Here is an 18,531-nt window from a genome sequence, read left to right as displayed (position 1 = left end):
AACCTTCCAGCTCAGTGAGCAAACCTACATCCAGAACCATCACAATGTCAGCACTGCTGCAAGCCAGCAGCTGTGTAAACAGTGCTTACAATGAGGGTCAATTACATGCTGTCAAAACATGCAGCAATCCTCCAGCAACCCCTGGCTTGATCCTCATTTCAGTTCAGTTTAAAATACGTGAGAAATGTAAAGACAAGTTCCTCAGGATAGATTGAAGTCGTTGGGGCTGGAGCAGATCAGAAAGATTTTCCAAATTGTCAGTAGATAAGGAGAAGCAGTTCCCACTTGGAAAATTATCAGGAGGGATCGATAACAGATTTATAGTAATGTGAGAAAAACCTTTTCATAGAGATTAGATTAGATTACTTACAGTGTGGAAACAGGCCCTTCGGCCCAACAAGCCCACACCGACCCGCCAAAGAGTAACCCACCCAGACCCATACCCCTACACTTAACACTACGGGCAATTTAGCATGGGAAGAAACCGGAGCACCCGGAGGAAACCCACGCAGACACGGGGAGAATGTGCAAACTCCACACACATGGTTTCCTTGGGGTGGGAATTGAACACGGGTCTCTGGCGCTGTGAGGCAGCAGTGCTAACCACTGTGCCACCGTGCCGCCCTTAAGCAAGAGGTTAGCTTCTGGAATACACTGCCTGGAAATGTGGAGGAGGCAGCTTCAACTGAGACGTTCGGGGTCAAAACAATAATGTGCAAGGTTATGGGAGAAAGTGGGAAATTATACTTTTGATACTTTTGGAAGAGCTGGTGCTGGGATGATGGCTAATGGTGTTCTCCTGTGCTGTAACAATGCTGAGATTCCTAACATGGTAACTGACTGCTGGATCAATATCGTGACACCATTTCCTCTTCCACATCCCTCCCTACCTGTCCTGAAGATTCCTTGCCCTCCCCCTGGATTGACCAGCCAGGATTCATGACCGTAGCCTTTAGCAGAGGCTATGGGGCGAGCTCATGGATGCTGACACATCTTGGCCTGTCCGGCAGCATTTAGAGAGAAGCAGCTGTTAGCATTTCCTCCCACTGTTACCCGCGTGCTCCCCACCCCTGAAACCATCAATCATCAGCTGGGCTCGGGCAGGGCAGGGCAATCCTGGGATACAGCAAACAGCAGCAGCAGCAATAAGGGATATCGGTCTTTCCCAATTATTCATCGGTATTTACTAAAACCATTGGGTTTGGATTGTGGTCTGAGGTGTTGCTGATGGGGCGATGTGTAAGTGTTCACCTTCAGGGTGAGGTGTTTGTCTCGGTTCTGCTCAGTAAGATGTTTTGTTTCTCTCCTGGTTTGCTCCCATCACCTGCTCGGGCGACACTCCAACAGGCAACAGAACAAACAACAGCAGAAGGTAAGCAATGGCTCAGACTAACCCCAACACAACACCCCCCCCAACACCCCACCCCCCCAACACACCCCCCACAACACACAACCACCCCACCCCAACACACCCCCCACAACCACACAACACCCCCAACACACAACCCCAACACACACCCCCAACACACACCCCCAACACACACCCCCACACACACCCCCCCCACACCACACAACCACCCCCCCCAACACACCCCCCCAACACACCCCCCCCAACACACAACACCCCCAACACACACCCCCCAACACACACCCCCCAACACACACCCCCCAACACACCCCCCCCAACACACCCACCCCCAACACACCCCCCCAACACACCCCCCCCAACACCCCCCCCAACACACACCCCCAACACACCACCCCCCAACACACACCCCCCACACACACACCCCCCAACACACACCCCCCAACACACACCCCCCAACACACACCCCCCAACACACACCCCCCAACACACACCCCCCAACACACACCCCCCAACACACACCCCCAACACACACCCCCCCAACACACACCCCCCAACACCACCCCCAACACACACCCCCCAACACACACCCCCCAACACACACCCCCCAACACACACCCCCCACACACACCCCCCAACACACACCCCCAACACACACCCCCCACCACACACCACCCCCCAACACAACCCCCCCAACACACCCCCCCCAACACACCCCCACCCAACACACCCCCCCCCAACACACCCCCCCCAACACACACACCCCCAACACACACCCCCAACACACACCCCCAACACACACCCCCAACACCACCCCCCCACACACACCCCCCAACACACAACCCCCAACACACACCCCCAACCACCCCCCCCCAACACCCCCCCCCAACACCCCCCCCCAACACCCCCCCCCCAACACCCCCCCCCAACACCCCCCCCCAACACCCCCCCCCCAACACACACCCCCCAACACACACCCCCCAACACACACCCCCCAACACACACCCCCCAACACACACCCCCCAACACACACCCCCCACACACACCCCCAACACACACCCCCCAACACACACCCCCCAACACACACCCCCCAACACACACCCCCACACACCCCCCCAACACACACCCCCCAACACACACCCCCCAACACACACCCCCCAACACACACCCCCCAACACACACCCCCAACACACACCCCCCAACACACACCCCCAACACACACCCCCAACACACACCCCCCAACACACACCCCCAACACACCCCCCCAACACACACCCCCCAACACACACCCCCCAACACCCCCCCCCCAACACCCCCCCCCCAACACCCCCCCCCAACACCCCCCCCCCAACACACACCCCCCAACACACACCCCCCAACACACACCCCCAACACACACCCCCCACACAACAAACAACCACCCTCCCCAACACACCCCCCAGCACCCCACCCCCCAGCACCCCACCCCCCAACACCCCACCCCCCCCAACACCCCACCCCCCCAACACCCCACCCCCCCAACACCCCACCCCCCAACACACACCCCCCCCAACACCCCAGCCCCCCAACACCCAGCCCCCCAACACCCCAGCCCCCCAACTCCCCAGCCCCCCCAACACCCCAGCCCCCCCAACACCCCAGCCCCCCAACACCCCAGCCCCCCAACACCCCAGCCCCCAACACCCCAGCCCCCCCAACACCCCAGCCCCCCAACACCCCACCCCCCCAACACCCCACCCCCCCACACACCCCACCCCCCCAACACCCCACCCCCCCAACACACCCCCCCAACACACACCCCCCCAACACACCCCCCCAACACACCCCCCCAACACACCCCCCCAACACACCCCCCCAACACACCCCCCCAACACACCCCCCCACACACCCCCCCCAACACACCCCCCCCAACACACCCCCCCCAACACACCCCCCCCAACACACCCCCCCAACACACCACCCCCCAACACACACCCCCCCAACACACAGCCCCCCAACACACACCCCCCCAACACACAACCCCCCAACACATACCCCCACCCCCCCAAAACACCCCCACACCCCCCATACACCCCCACACCCCCCATACACCCCACACCCCCCCAACGCACACCCCCCCAACCGCACACCCCCCAACACACACCCCCCCCACACACACCCCCCCAACACACACCCCCCCAACACACACCCCCCCAACACACAACCCCCAACACACAACCCCAACACACAACCCCCAACACACACCCCCACCCCCCCAAAACACCCCCACACCCCCATACACCCCCACACCCCCCCAACACACACCCCCCAACGCACACCCCCCAACGCACACCCCCCAACACACACCCCCCAACACACACCCCCCAACACACACCCCCAACACACACCCCCCAACACACCCCCAACACACACCCCCAACACACACCCCCCCAACACACCCCCCCAACACACCCCCCCAACACACCCCCCCACACACCCCCCCAACACACACCCCCAACAACACACCCCCCCAACACACACCCCCCCAACACACACCCCCCCAACACACCCCCACACACACACCCCCCCAACACACCCCCCCAACACACCCCCCAACACACCCCCCAACACACCCCCCCAACACACCCCCCCAACACACCCCCCAACACACCCCCCCAACACACCCCCCCAACACACCCCCCCAACACACACCCCCCACACACACCCCCCCAACACCCCACCCCCCCCAACACCCCGCCCCCCCAACACCCCGCCCCCCCAACACCCCGCCCCCCCAACACCCAGCCTCCCCCAACACCCAGCCCCCCCAACACCCAGCCCCCCAACACCCAGCCCCCCAACACCCAGCCCCCCCAACACCCCAGCCCCCCAACACCCCAGCCCCCCAACACCCCAGCCCCCCCAACACCCCAGCCCCCCCAACACCCAGCCCCCCCAACACCCAGCCCCCCCAACACCCCAGCCCCCCCAACACCCCAGCCCCCCAAACACCCCAGCCCCCCACACACCCCCCCACCCACCCCCACCACACACCCCCAACACACACCCCCCCCACACACCCCCCAACACACACCCCCACCCCCCAAAAACCCCCACCCCCCAAAACACCCCCACACCCCCCATACACCCCCACACCCCCACAAAACACCCCCCCACAACGCCCCCCACAACCCCCCCCACAACCCCCCCACGCCCACCCCCCCACGCCCCACCCCCCACGCCCCACCCCCCCACGCCCCACCCCCCACCCCCCACGCCCCACGCCCCACCCCCACCCCCCACCCCCCACCCCCCACCCCCCACGCCCCACCCCCCACGCCCCACCCCCACGCCCCACCCCCCCCACGCCCCACCCCCCACGCCCCACCCCCCACGCCCCACCCCCACGCCCCACCCCCCCACGCCCACCCCCCCACGCCCCCCCCCCACGCCCCACCCCCCCCACGCCCCACCCCCCCCACCGCCCCACCCCCCCCACGCCCCACCCCCCCACGCCCCACCCCCCCCACGCCCCACCCCCCCCACGCCCCACCCCCCCACGCCCCACCCCCCCACGCCCCACCCCCCCCACGCCCCACCCCCCCACGCCCCACCGCCCCCACGCCACAACACCCCACACTCACTCCGCCCCACCCACACAACACCCCACACTCACTCCCCCCCCAGTACACTGTCCCCTGCTCTCCCTTCTCCCTATCCCCCTCCCTTCTGCCTAACCCCCTTTCCCCTTCCCCCTAACCCTCACCCCTGCTCTCCCCTTCTTGCTAACCCCCTCACCCGCTCTCCCCTTCTCGCTAACCACCTCCCCCGCTCTCCCCTTCTCCCTAACCCCCTCCCTCGCTCTCCCCTTCTCCGTAACCCCCTCCCTCGCTCTCCTCTTCTCCCTAACCCCCTTTCCCCTTCTCCCTAACCCCCTTTCCCCTTCCCCCTAAACCTCACCCCTGCTCTCCCCTTCTTGCTAACCCCCTCCCCCGCTCTCCCCTTCTCCCTAACCCCCTCCCTCGCTCTCCCCTTCTCCGTAACCCCCTCCCTCGCTCTCCTCTTCTCCCTAACCCCCTTTCCCCTTCTCCCTAACCCCCTTTCCCCTTCCCCCTAAACCTCACCCCGCTCTTCCCTTCTCCCTAACCCCCTCCCCAGCTCTCCCCTTCTCCCTAATCCTGTCCGTCGCTCTCCTCTTCTTCCCGACCTGCTTCCCTGGCACCGTTCCCTCTCGACCCCTTGTACGTGCTTCCCCCGAGCTCCCTCCACCCCCTCTCCCCGAAGAGCCGTGTTGTCAGTAACACTGAACAGAGCTATCTGGTCTGCTGGCGTAGTCATCCTGCACAACAATGGGAATTGTTGGGGAAAGGTCTGCAATGTTTTGACAGAGAAACCAAGTGAATGTTTTTTGGTCCAGTGACAGGTCTTCAGAACTGAAGGTGGCTAGCACGTGGTTGGTGTTTCTACTGTAAAAGGCGCAGGGCATAGGGGGGGGAGTCAATGATAGTTGGAGATGGGACCCCGGTGGGGGGAGGGGGGGAGAGAGAGAGAGAACCGCAGCTGGGCCGGGAATGGAGTGGGTTATGGTGAGCCTGGGACAGTGAAAAGCTGCTCATTCTGTTTCTATCGCGTCTGTTCTGATATTGGAACCATCCTCGGGGTGTGGGGGGAGGATCCTGGCCGTGCTGGGGGAGGGGTGTGAGTGCAGTGGGGTGGTGCCTCTCTCTGAAATGTCCACCTTCTTCCTCGGGACCGTTAGCCATGTCTGACCTATCTCCCACACTTCAGCCCTCACTCCCTCCATTCTCTCCCACAACAGCGATCGGGTCTCTCTGGTCTGTGCCTCCCATCCCACCAGCCTCCACATCCAGAGGATCATTAGCAGCCTTCTCCCTCACCTCCAGGCACACATTCCTGGCTGTCCCCTGTCAGTCCTCTGCAGGTACCATTCCCTCCAGGACACCCTGGTCCACTCCTCCTTCCCCTCCAACCAGTGAAGCAGTGGTTTATCGGCATTTCCCACAATCTCGTTTCCTGCCTTCACTGCTCACACAATCTGGTCTCCTCTCCACTGGGGAGCTGAAATGAAAATGAGTGGCTCCTTTGTGAAACACCTACGTTTTGTCCCTGAAATAGACTCGAGCTTCCAGTTGCCTGATACGTCTGCACCCCACCGTGATCCCTGGCTGATGTTTCCGTCTCAGGCTGACTGCAGTCCCTCAGTGGAGCTTAGCCCACGTTGGAAACCCTGCGGCCTGCAGGATTCAGTATTGAGTTCAATTGTTTTGGGGCCTGTGCACCTTCCCTCATGTCCTTACACCAAGCGGTGATGTCCCATGGGCTGCTTTCACCACAGCCAACCCATTGCCCCCCCACTAATAGACCCGATCGCAGCTTTCCTTTCTCTCCTGCTCGCCATTGTCCATTTCCCTTGTTGTCCTAGCTGCAATCAGTTCTGAGGGACAGGAACAGGCTATTCAGCCCACCAAGCCTGTGCTAGCACATGATGACTTGCTGAACCGAAAACCTTTTTCCTTGATGCAGCCCATATTCCCTGTTCCTTACCTGTTCGTATATCTGTCAAGGTGCTTCGGAAACAATGTGACTGTATGCAACTGGGCAGACTTGGTTTGTTTCCTTTTAAACGTTAAAGGGTGAGGAGTGACCGGCTAGAAGTTTACAAAATTATGAGAGGTGTGGATAGAATGGATAGATCGTGTCTTTTTGTCAGGGGAGGAATATTACTTACTGGGGGACGTAGGTTTGAGATAAAAGGGGGAAAGTTTAAAGGAGATGTCAGAGGCAGGTTTTTTCCACAGAGGGTGGTGAGTGCCAGAGGAGGGGGTGGAAGCAGCTGCAATTGCGTTTGTTTAAATTAGCTGATCTCCACACTGAGACTACACCAGCAGTCCCCAACCCAACCAATCCGCTTGTCTAAGATGGGAAAATCTGAGGTCTGGAGCAGTCTCATTCCCAAGGGCAGCCGAACTTTGTCTGTCCAATTTATACATCTCACTCTACGCTCTGTCCTAGGTGTTCAGTGAGCCCCAGTCTGAGGCCACAGACTCCCAGAGCATGACTAGTTCCACCCCTCACTCCAGGGACAGGGAGGAGGAGGAGGAGGAGGAGAGATTAGCTGAGAGCTGCAAACCTCATCGAGACCAGAAACCGGACCCTTGGTCAAGCGAGCAAGAGAGCGTTTCACACTCGGTCACTGAGCAGCAGGAGACTCGTGCAGAGGGGAGCACAGCAGCAGCTTCAAGGTGTGTCATTCACTCCGATGGCTGTCCCTTTAACTTGGCTGCCTGTTCTTCTGTCCAATCATCATACTGTGTATAGCCGTAATGTAACATTTTTCCCTTCATTTCTCTGTTCTGTAACTAGCGATTATACCGAGGTACTCTGTACTGAAGATGGTGCTGTACAAGAACATACACTGTTACAGTACAGGCCCTTCGGCCCTCAATGTTGGGCCAACCAGTGAAAATAATCTGAAGCCCATCTAACCCACACTATTCCATTCTCATCCATATGTTTATCCAATAACCATTTAAATGCCCTTAAAGTTGGTGAGTCTACTACTGTTCCAGGCAGTGTGTTCCACACCCCTACTACTCTCTGAGTAAAGAAACTACCTCTGACATCTGTCCTATATCTATCACTCCTCAATTTAAAGCTATCCCCCCTCGTGCTCACCGTCCCCATACTTGGAAAAAGGCTCTCCCTGTCCACCCTATCTAACCCTCTGATTATCTTATATGTCTCTATTAAGTCACCTCTCAACCTTCTTCTCTCTAACGAGAACAGCCTCAAGTCCCTCAGTCTTTCCTCGTAAGACCTTCCCTCCATACCAGGCAACATCCCAGTAAATCTCCTCTGAACCCTTTCCAAAGCTTCCACATCCTCCTTATAATGCGGTGACCAGAACTGTACACAATACTCCAAGTGCGGCCGCACCAGTGTCTTGTACAGCTGCAGCACAACCTCATGGCTCTGAAACTCAATCCCCCACCAATAAACACCAACACACCGTGTAGAGTCAAAGAGATGTACAGCATGGTCTTAACAGCCCAATCAACCTGGGTGGCAACTTTTAGGGATCTATGTACATGGACACCGAGATCTCTCTGCTCATCTACATTACCAAGAATCTTACCATTTGCCCAGTACTTTGCATTTCCTGTTATTCCTTCCAAAGTGAATCACTGCATTAAACTCCATTTGCCGCCTCTCAGCCCAGCTCTGCAGCTTATCAATGTCCCTCTGTAACCTACAGCATCCTTCAGCACTATCCACAACTCCACCGACCTTGGTGTCATCCGGAAAGGGGTGGGGTGGGGGGCTCGGTGCGGGGTGATGTGAGGGGTTGGGGGCACTGGGAGGGGGGGGGGGTGGGTGGGTGTGGGTGTGGATGGGGGGGTAATGTGGAGGTGTGGGGTGGATCTGTGTAATGGGGGCCGGGGGTGTTTGAGAGTTCCTCAGGTGGTAGAAGGGTGGGGAGGATTGTGATCTGTTTGAGGCTTATCTGTTAATGCTCTGAACACTTCTGTCTTTCAGCTTCTCAAAAGCGAAACGACGAAAGGGAAAAGACCAGAGAAAGGCAATGAAAGGTGCTGGGGTGGAGAAAGCTCAGGTCAGTGTCTGGGATGGAGTTGGGGGAGTGAGGGGTGAGCGGGGGGGGGCAAGGCAGGCTGTGAGACTGTGGGGAGGAGATGCCCAGGGCATGGGTGTGGGCACAGAGCCAGGGCAGTGAGCATGGCCTATAATGGGGCGGGGGAATCTGCAAGTATTGATCATCAGCATGGGGGCTGGATCCAAATCCCAGGAAGGCAGCAACTTCATCAAGATGGGACACTCACCTGACCCCCTGGGGCCGGGACATGCAGAGGCAAGTGTTTCAACTAAGGATTATCAGCCCCTTTAAACTGGGATCTGGGATCTGGGATCTCCCCTTTAAACTGGGATCAGGGATCTCCCCTTTAAACTGGAATCCGGGATCTGGGATCTCCCCTTTAAACTGGGATCAGGGATCTCCCCTTTAAACTGGGATCCAGGATCTGGGATCTCCCCTTTAAACTGGGATCCGGGATCTGGGATCTCCCCTTTAAACTGGGATCAGGGATCTCCCCTTTAAACTGGGATCCAGGATCTGGGATCTCCCCTTTAAACTGGGATCCGGGATCTGGGATCTCCCCTTTAAACTGGGATCCAGGATCTGGGATCTCCCCTTTAAACTGGGATCCGGGATCTGGGATCTCCCCTTTAAACTGGGATGCAGGATCTGGGATCTCCCCTTTAAACTGGAGTCCAGGATCTGGGATCTCTCCTTTACACTGGGATCCAGGATCTGGGATCTCCCCTTTAAACTGGGGTCCAGGATCTGGGATCTCCCCTTTAAACTGGAGTCCAGGATCTGGGATCTCTCCTTTACACTGGGATCCAGGATCTGGGATCTCCCCTTTAAACTGGGGTCCAGGATCTGGGATCTCTCCTTTACACTGGGATCAGGGATCAGGAACCTCCTGTTTAATCGATTATTGTACGCCCTGGCTGTGTTTTTTCCAGTAATTTCTGATTTCCAGTGACCAATTTTTTTTGTCCCTATTTTATGAATGTTCGTATAAATAATATAATCCTTAGTCACCTCTAGCCGGGTGCTTCCTGTTGACCGTGGGGGTGAGTTTGGTAAATGGCAGAAGGAAGTGTCCTTCAGGCTAGCACTGGCTGGGCAGTGCCACGGGCTGGGTATCCCATCTCTGCTGCGGGGGCTGTCTACTTTTGGCTGCCCCTATGTTACTCTGCCGTGGCAGGTTTCCTGTATCACCGGGCTGTGGTCAGCTTGCTCACCCAGCCTCCAGCTCCTGCTTTCATGCACAAACACCGTGACCCTAGACAGACCATTAGCAGAGCCCGAGTCTCCCTCCCGCCCCACCAGTACCACCACCACAAGTGAGTAGTACTGCCCATCCTTTGGTGCTGCTGAATGGAAGGGCTCGCGTAGCCATTTCAGAGGGTCAGTAAGAGTCTGCTGCATTGCTGTGGGTCTGGAGTCACGTGTAGGCCAGACCCGCTGAGGATGGCCGATTTCACTTGAGGGACGTTAGTGAACCTGACGGGTGTGTAGAATAATCGATGATAGTTTGGGATCCCAGCCTTCACTACTGTCTCGATTAGTTAAAGAAAGCTGTAAATGGAGGCAGGAGTTTAGAGCACTGAGGAGGCCACGTGTGTAATGCTGTGTACACAACTGGGCGTCTCCTTTAGTGAAGACCATCAGAGGATTTTGAGCAGCTGAGAGAAGCTTGGTCAGGCTCCTACCTCGAATGTGAGTGCTGCCGTTTGTGGGAAGGATACACAGGGGCTGGCCACAGACCAGAAAGGTGAGTTATTAAATTCCTGAGGGTTAGGGAGAAGGTGTTTCCCCTTGTAAGAATCTAGAACTAGAGGTCACTGTTTAAAATCAGGGGTCACCTATGGAAGAGAGTGATGAGGTATAATTTCCTCTGAGGGTCCTGTGTTTTTGGAGTGTTGTACCAGCAAAGATGTGGAAGCAGCATCCCTGAAACCTGTAAAGCAGAGGGTGGTCGATTGTTCTGAGGTAAGGGGGTGAAAGGTTATGGGGTTAGGCAGGACTCTAAGATAAGCAGTGCTGGGATTTGAATAGGAAAGCATGCTGCAGAGGCAGAATGGCCTTCCTGCTTCTGCCCTGTACATTCAGGGGTCTTGCCCACAACCACACCCTCCTGTTCCTAACCAGTTAGAAGCATTTAAACAAAACAATGTGATTTCCTCCTGGAACAGGCTGAGGTTCCTCAAAGTTACAATCATTTGCTGTAAATGTGGATCACAGAGATATCCAGCAGCGCACTCATTCTACAGTCTGAGTACATGACCTGACCAATCACTTTGACTGTGGTTTAGTTCATAAATTAGGTTTAGAAATAGCTCTCACTAATCACTTGTCATTATATCAAGTTAGAAGTGACACAACACCAGGTTACAGTCCAACAGGTTTAATTGGAAGCACTAGCTTTCGGAGCGACGCTCCTTCATCAGGTGGTTGTGGCGGTGGTGAAGGAGCAGCGCTCCGAAAGCTAGTGCTTCCAAATAAACCGGTTGGACTGTAACCTGGTGTTGTGTGGTTTTTAACTTTGTCAACCCCAGTCCAACACCGGCATCTCCGAATCATGTCATGATATCAAGTGGTTTAACTCATTCCCCTCTAACTGTAATATCTCCCCATTAACAGTTTAGCCAACTGCTCCCATTCACAGATACAGATATAAACTACTCAGCTGCCTGCTCACCCGCGTACACCGCTCACTGCTCATGGATTCCTCTGTTCGTTAAGCTATTATGGATAGCCCATTCAGGCCATTGTATCGCCACTGATTGTATTCCCTAGTGTCAGTCTCCTGGATCATTCCCCTCCCCCCTCCCCCTGTCAATCTTGCTGCCTCTCTGGGATATGTTTTAGTTTAGAGAAACTGGGTATCTCCTTTAACAGCTGCCACTGCTCATCAACTGTCCTTCCTTTAGTTAGTCTGCCCAGACCACTCAGGCCAGATCTGTCCTCATGCCAGTATAATTACCTTTAACTCATTCACATACAAAGCCTTATTTGTTACAAAGTGAGTTCTATGATGAAACTTCCCCACTCTTCAACTCCCCGGTGCAATATGACACACAGTCTGTCCCTTCCTTTCCTGGTAACACTCAGCCTTATCAGTAACTCTGATTTTATAATTTCCCATGGCGGTGACCCCTCCCCTCCCCAATGCCAGCATTTAGTTGAAAGCCCTGATAAGAGACCCTGAGTATGCTAGTGCCCAGCTCTGTTGCCGGTATCCCTGCATTTCAAAGCCATTTCTCTCTCATCAATCTTTGAGCTCTGCACTTACCTCTTTAATCAGACTGACTTTGTGCCCATTAGCTTGTGACTCAGTTAGTAATCCCTCAGCAGAATCTCCTTCCTCTTCTGAACGATATCATTGACACCTAAATGAACCACAGCAACAGGATCTTCTCCCTCCCACTCCAAGTTCCTCTGCAGCCCAGATGAGAGATCCTGAACCCAGGCACCAGGCAGGCAATACAGCCTTTGGGAATCTCAACCCTGGCCACAGAGAACAGTCCCTATTCCCCTGACTATACTAGCCCTGATTATAACGACATTCCTCTTTTCTCCTCACTCCTGAATGGCTCCCTGTGCCACAGTGCTATGGTCAGTTAGCTCATCCTCCCTACAGTCCTCACTCTCACCCACACAGGGGGGCAAGAATCTCCAACCTGTTAGACAAGCTCAAGGGCTGAGGCTCCTTCAGCACTACCTCCTGGATCCCTCTACCTGCCTCACTCAGAGTCACACCCTCCTGTTCCTGACCACTGCCCAAATTCATGGTCGTTTATCTGAGGGGTGTGACTGCTTCCTGAAACACAGCTTCCAGGTAATGCTCTCCCTCACTACAGATGTGGTCACTCTGAACCACAATGGGGTCCACCAGCTTCCACATCATGCAGGTACAACACAGCAATTATATCAAAATTAGGCAGGAGCTGGGAAATGTGGATTGGACATAGCTATTTGAAGGGAAGTCCACATTTGATATGTGGGAGGCTTTCAAAGATAGGTTAAAGATAGTGCAGGATAGGCATGTCACGTTGAAAGCAAAGGATAGGAAAGACAAGATTCATGAACCGTGGATGACAGGAGAAATGGTTCGACTAGCCAAGAGGAAAAGACCTACTTAAGGTCCAGGCAGCTAAGGACAGAACGGGCCCTGGAGGAATATCGGAAGAGTAAGGCCAGTCTTAAATGAGTGGGCTAAAAGGGGTCATGAAATAGTTTTAGCTAACAGAATTAAGGAGAATCCCAAAGCATTTTATTCTTATATAAGAAGCAGGTGGGTAACTAGAGAAAAAGTTGGTCCACTAAAGGATAAGGAAGGAAGGTTGTGTCTCGAACCTGAGAAAATGGGTGAGACTCTCAATGATTACTTTGCATCAGTGTTCACTGAGGAGGGGGACATGATGACAGCTCAGATTATAGTTAGAAGTTTGATTACTCTGGATCACGTTGACATAAGTAGGAAAGATGTGTTGGGTAGGCTAGAGGTTATTAAGGTGGACAAATCCTCAGGTCCAGATGGGATCTGTCCAGGTTGCTGAGGGAGGCGAGAGAGGAAATAGCTGGGTCCCTGACAGTTATCTTTGTAGCATCCTTAAACACAGGTGAGGTGCCGGAGGACTGGAGGGTTGCTCATGTTGTCTCCCTGTATAAGGAGGGTAGTAGGGATATTCCCGGTAATTACAGACCAGTGAGCCTGATGTCGGTAGTGGGAAAGTTGGAGAAGGTACTGATGGATAAAATCGATTTATATTTGGAAAAGAATGGGCTTACCAATTATGCACAAAATCATGTTGTCTGAGATATCATGCCGCACCAACTTAATAGAGTTCTTTGAGGAAGTGACCAAGTTGTTAGATGAAGGAAGGGCTGTTGATGTCATATACATGGACTTCAGTAAGGTGTTTGATAAGGTTGCCCATGGTAAACTAATAGAGAAAGTGAAGTCACATGGTGTGCAGGGTGTTCAAGCTAGGTGGATAAAGAACTGGTTGAGAAACAGGAGACAGAGAGTAGTTGAAAGAAGTTTCTCAAAATGGAGAAAGGTGACCAGTGGTGTTCCACAGGGGTCAGTGCTGGGGCCACTGTTGTTTGTAATATACATAAATGATTTGGAAGGGAGCACTGTTGGTATGATCAGCAAGTTTGTAGATGACACAAAGATTGGTGGAGCAGCAGAAAGCATAGGGGACCGTCATAGAATACAGGAGGATATAGACAGACTGGAGAGTTGGGCAGAAAAGTGGCAGATGGATTTCAATCCAGACAAATGTGAGGTGATGCATTTAGCCAAGACTAATTCTAGAGCGAATTATACAATGAATGGAAGAGCCTTGGGAAAAGTTGATGAGCAGAGAGATCTGGGAGTGCAGGTCCGTTGTACCCTGAAGGTGGCTGCACAGGTGGATAGAGTGGTCAAGAAGGTATATAGTATGTTTGTCTTCATTGGACGGGGTATTGAGTATAAGGGCTGGCAAGTCATGTTACAATTGTACAAGACATTGGTTCGGCCACATTTAGAATACTGTGTACAGTTCTGGTCGCCACATTACCAAAAGGATGTGGACGCTTTGGAGAGGGTTCAGAGGAGGTTTACGAGGATGTTGCCCGGTATGGAAGGTGCTAGCTATGAAGAGAGGTTGAGTAGGTTAGAATCGTTTTCATTAGAAAAAAAGGAGATTGAGGGGGAGACCTGATTGAGGTTTACAAAATCATGAAGGGTATAGACAGGGTGGATAGAGACAAGCTTTTTCCCAGGGAGAGGGATTCAATAACGAGAGGTCATGCTTTCAAGGTGAGAGGTGGAAAGTGTAAGGGGGATACACGCGGCAAGTACCTCACACAGAGGGTGGTGGGTGTCTGGAATGCGTTGCCAGCAGAGGTGGTAGAGGCAGGCACGGTAGATTCATTTAAGATGCATCTGGACAGATGCAGGAGTAGGTGGGGAGCAGAGGGATCCAGATGCTTAGGAATTGGGCGATGGGTGTAGACAGTGGATTTGGATCAGCTCAGGTTTGAAGGGCCGAAGGGCCTGTTCCTGTGCTATACATTGTCTTTGTTCTTAGCACCTGGCCCACATCCCGGTTTTGTTTATTTAGTTCTTAATTCGATTATATTCAATTCCATACAGGTCTTCTGACTTCCATCTGAAAAATGTTTCTTCTGTTTACCCTCAATCTGAGAGTAACGTATAATAGTCAAATTAATCAGCTATCACCAACTTTTGAACTATTTCCCTGTGACGTCACTGTGTGTTTTGTGCTGGGTCCCCACTCCTGGCTCCAGTTTATCCTGTTTTAAAAAGAATCCTACAAACTAAAACAAATCAAATTGCGCCTCTTCGCCACTGCTCCTCTTCCCCACTGCGCCTCTTCCCCACTGCTCCTCTTCCCCACTGCTCCTCTTCCCCACTGCCCCTCTTCCCCACTGCCCCTCTTCCCCACTGCTCCTCTTCCCCACTGCGCCTCTTCCCCACTGCGCCTCTTCCCCACTGCTCCTCTTCCCCACTGCTCCTCTTCCCCACTGCCCCTCTTCCCCACTGCCCCTCTTCCCCACTGCTCCTCTTCCCCACTGCGCCTCTTCGCCACTGCTCCTCTTCCCCACTGCGCCTCTTCCCCACTGCGCCTCTTCCCCACTGCTCCTCTTCCCCACTGCGCCTCTTCCCCACTGCTCCTCTTCCCCACTGCCCCTCTTCCCCACTGCCCCTCTTCCCCACTGCTCCTCTTCCCCACTGCTCCTCTTCCCCACTGCGCCTCTTCCCCACTGCTCCTCTTCCCCACTGCTCCTCTTCCCCACTGCTCCTCTTCCCCACTGCTCCTCTTCCCCACTGCGCCTCTTCCCCACTGCGCCTCTTCCCCACTGCGCCTCTTCCCCACTGCGCCTCTTCCCCACTGCGCCTCTTCCCCACTGCTCCTCTTCCCCACTGCGCCTCTTCCCCACTGCTCCTCTTCCCCACTGCTCCTCTTCCCCACTGCGCCTCTTCCCCACTGCTCCTCTTCCCCACTGCGCCTCTTCCCCACTGCTCCTCTTCCCCACTGCGCCTCTTCCCCACTGCTCCTCTTCCCCACTGCGCCTCTTCCCCACTGCGCCTCTTCCCCACTGCGCCTCTTCCCCACTGCGCCTCTTCCCCACTGCGCCTCTTCCCCACTGCGCCTCTTCCCCACTGCGCCTCTTCCCCACTGCGCCTCTTCCCCACTGCGCCTCTTCCCCACTGCGCCTCTTCCCCACTGCTCCTCTTCCCCACTGCGCCTCTTCCCCACTGCTCCTCTTCCCCACTGCGCCTCTTCCCCACTGCTCCTCTTCCCCACTGCGCCTCTTCCCCACTGCGCCTCTTCCCCACTGCGCCTCTTCCCCACTGCGCCTCTTCCCCACTGCGCCTCTTCCCCACTGCGCCTCTTCCCCACTGCGCCTCTTCCCCACTGCGCCTCTTCCCCACTGCGCCTCTTCCCCACTGCGCCTCTTCCCCACTGCGCCTCTTCCCCACTGCGCCTCTTCCCCACTGCTCCTCTTCCCCACTGCGCCTCTTCCCCACTGCTCCTCTTCCCCACTGCTCCTCTTCCCCACTGCTCCTCTTCCCCACTGCTCCTCTTCCCCACTGCTCCTCTTCCCCACTGCTCCTCTTCCCCACTGCTCCTCTTCCCCACTGCTCCTCTTCCCCACTGCTCCTCTTCCCCACTGCGCCTCTTCCCCACTGCTCCTCTTCCCCACTGCTCCTCTTCCCCACTGCTCCTCTTCCCCACTGCTCCTCTTCCCCACTGCTCCTCTTCCCCACTGCTCCTCTTCCCCACTGCTCCTCTTCCCCACTGCTCCTCTTCCCCACTGCGCCTCTTCCCCACTGCGCCTCTTCCCCACTGCGCCTCTTCCCCACTGCGCCTCTTCCCCACTGCACCGAATTCCCAGAAATAAAGTAAAAACGAAAAGAAGTGTGGATGCTGCAAATCAGAAACAAAAACAAATTGATTTCTCTCCACAGATGCTGCCAGACTTGCTGAGCTTTTCCAGCAATTGTTATTTTGTCCCAGAAATAGTTGTTCTGTTTGGCTGTGCCTCATTCCACATGTGAGCTCCCAGCTCCTTGGGAAAGACTGAGTGCTTTACAAATTAAATCAGTCAGGCTGCCTGTCTGAGTGTGGGTGCTGCCTCCTTCGCTCGATACCTGTGTTGGTGTTGAGGTGGTGGGAGCTGTGTTGAGCAGTGTGAAGCAGTGTGAAGCAGTGAAATACCATGTGTTGTGTCTGTAGGAGACCGGGACACTCTGTGCCACGTGCAGCTCTGTGTTTGCCTCGAGGAACAAGCTGTTTGAACACCTGAAGGCAACGGGACACGCAACAGTGCAGCACTGTCCAGCCAACAGCAACCAGGCCAAGACAGTGAAACGCAGGAACCGATAGCACTGACGCCTGGCAATCGTCGATGGTGCCAGAGGGCAGGGAGGAAGAGAGAGACACTCACCCACCCACTTCACCATCTCCATGGGACACTCCCAGATCAGCTCCCTCAGCTTCAGGACTGACTGATAAGGAAAGCAGTGAATGATGGGATTCTCACTCTCCCTGAGCATCATCTGTTCTGACCGCACAGCCTGAGGTCACTCTCTGTTTCATTGCCTATATTTATAAAACACTTTTTCTACTGAAGTGCAGGATTAATTTGTTTCTGTTCTGTAGTTGACAGACTGCAGACCAAGCTTCCTACAGTGTAGTTACATTACTGATTCTGTTCTGAACGACTAGTCACCACAAGTAACTGAACAAAACCCGTTTTACTGGGTCCCAGATTCGGATAGTTCTCTGCTCCGTGTTAACAGCTGCACAAAGACATCCAGGGAAAGGACAGGAAGCAGCACTAACACTGAGCCAGCATTTCCACAGTGGGCTGAATGGCCTCCTGCACTCTGAATGTGGAAACATGCAAATGGTATAAATGTGTTCTCTGTGATCTATGGTTGTCTAATCCTGCTCAGTGCTGGGGTACAGAGTGACGATGGCTGAGGGGGTATTGTATATCACAGCCTCGGGTCAGGAGGGAGGCTCATCATCGTTGCTGTCCTGGGTCAGGGCCTGGTCTCCTGTGCTGTCCTGGGACAGGGCCTGGTCTCCTGTGCTGTCCTGGGACAGGGCCTGGTCTCCTGTGCTGTCCTGGGACAGGGCCTGGTCTCCCGTACTGTCCTGGGACAGGGCCTGGTCTCCTGTGCTGTCCTGGGACAGGGCCTGGTCTCCTGTGCTGTCCTGGGACAGGGCCTGGTCTCCCGTACTGTCCTGGGTCAGGGCCTGGTCTCCCGTACTGTCCTGGGACAGGGCCCTGGTCTCCCGTACTGTCCTGGGACAGGGCCCTGGTCTCCTGTGCTGTCCTGGGACAGGGCCTGGTCTCCCGTACTGTCCTGGGACAGGGCCTGGTCTCCTGTGCTGTCCTGGGACAGGGCCTGGTCTCCTGTGCTGTCCTGGGACAGGGCCTGGTCTCCCGTACTGTCCTGGGTCAGGGCCTGGTCTCCCGTACTGTCCTGGGACAGGGCCCTGGTCTCCCGTACTGTCCTGGGACAGGGCCCTGGTCTCCCGTACTG

The 18,531-nt window shown here is 55.5% G+C and overlaps 1 protein-coding gene across 1 annotated transcript; it reads left to right on the top strand.

The window, feature by feature from the left end:
* Positions 1–1,334: 1,334 nt before the first annotated feature.
* Positions 1,335–17,608, top strand: LOC148152045 (dnaJ homolog subfamily C member 21-like). Its single transcript, XM_087975315.1, has 4 exons — positions 1,335–1,372; positions 7,379–7,608; positions 8,903–8,978; positions 17,213–17,608. Exons 2-4 carry the CDS (start codon positions 7,421–7,423, stop codon positions 17,360–17,362), a joined length of 414 nt encoding a protein of 137 aa, XP_087831441.1. The 5' UTR covers positions 1,335–1,372; positions 7,379–7,420; the 3' UTR covers positions 17,363–17,608.
* Positions 17,609–18,531: the final 923 nt, after the last annotated feature.

This window comes from Chiloscyllium plagiosum, unplaced genomic scaffold, assembly GCF_037043375.1.
Source record: "Chiloscyllium plagiosum isolate Xiang-an unplaced genomic scaffold, Cpla_swu_hap1 HiC_scaffold_2, whole genome shotgun sequence".
NCBI lineage: Eukaryota > Metazoa > Chordata > Chondrichthyes > Orectolobiformes > Hemiscylliidae > Chiloscyllium > Chiloscyllium plagiosum.
The sequence above is the reverse complement of the archived record's forward strand: the minus strand, read 5'-3'. Positions and strand labels throughout refer to the sequence as shown.

Bases quoted from the DNA above. Each gene is read 5' to 3' on its own strand.
- LOC148152045 (XM_087975315.1), top strand. From the start codon at position 7,421: ATGACTAGTTCCACCCCTCACTCCAGGGACAGGGAGGAGGAGGAGGAG. The intron at 7,609-8,902 runs GTGTGTCATTCA...TCTGTCTTTCAG, and splicing joins AGCACAGCAGCAGCTTCAAG to CTTCTCAAAAGCGAAACGAC. The intron at 8,979-17,212 runs GTCAGTGTCTGG...TTGTGTCTGTAG, and splicing joins CTGGGGTGGAGAAAGCTCAG to GAGACCGGGACACTCTGTGC.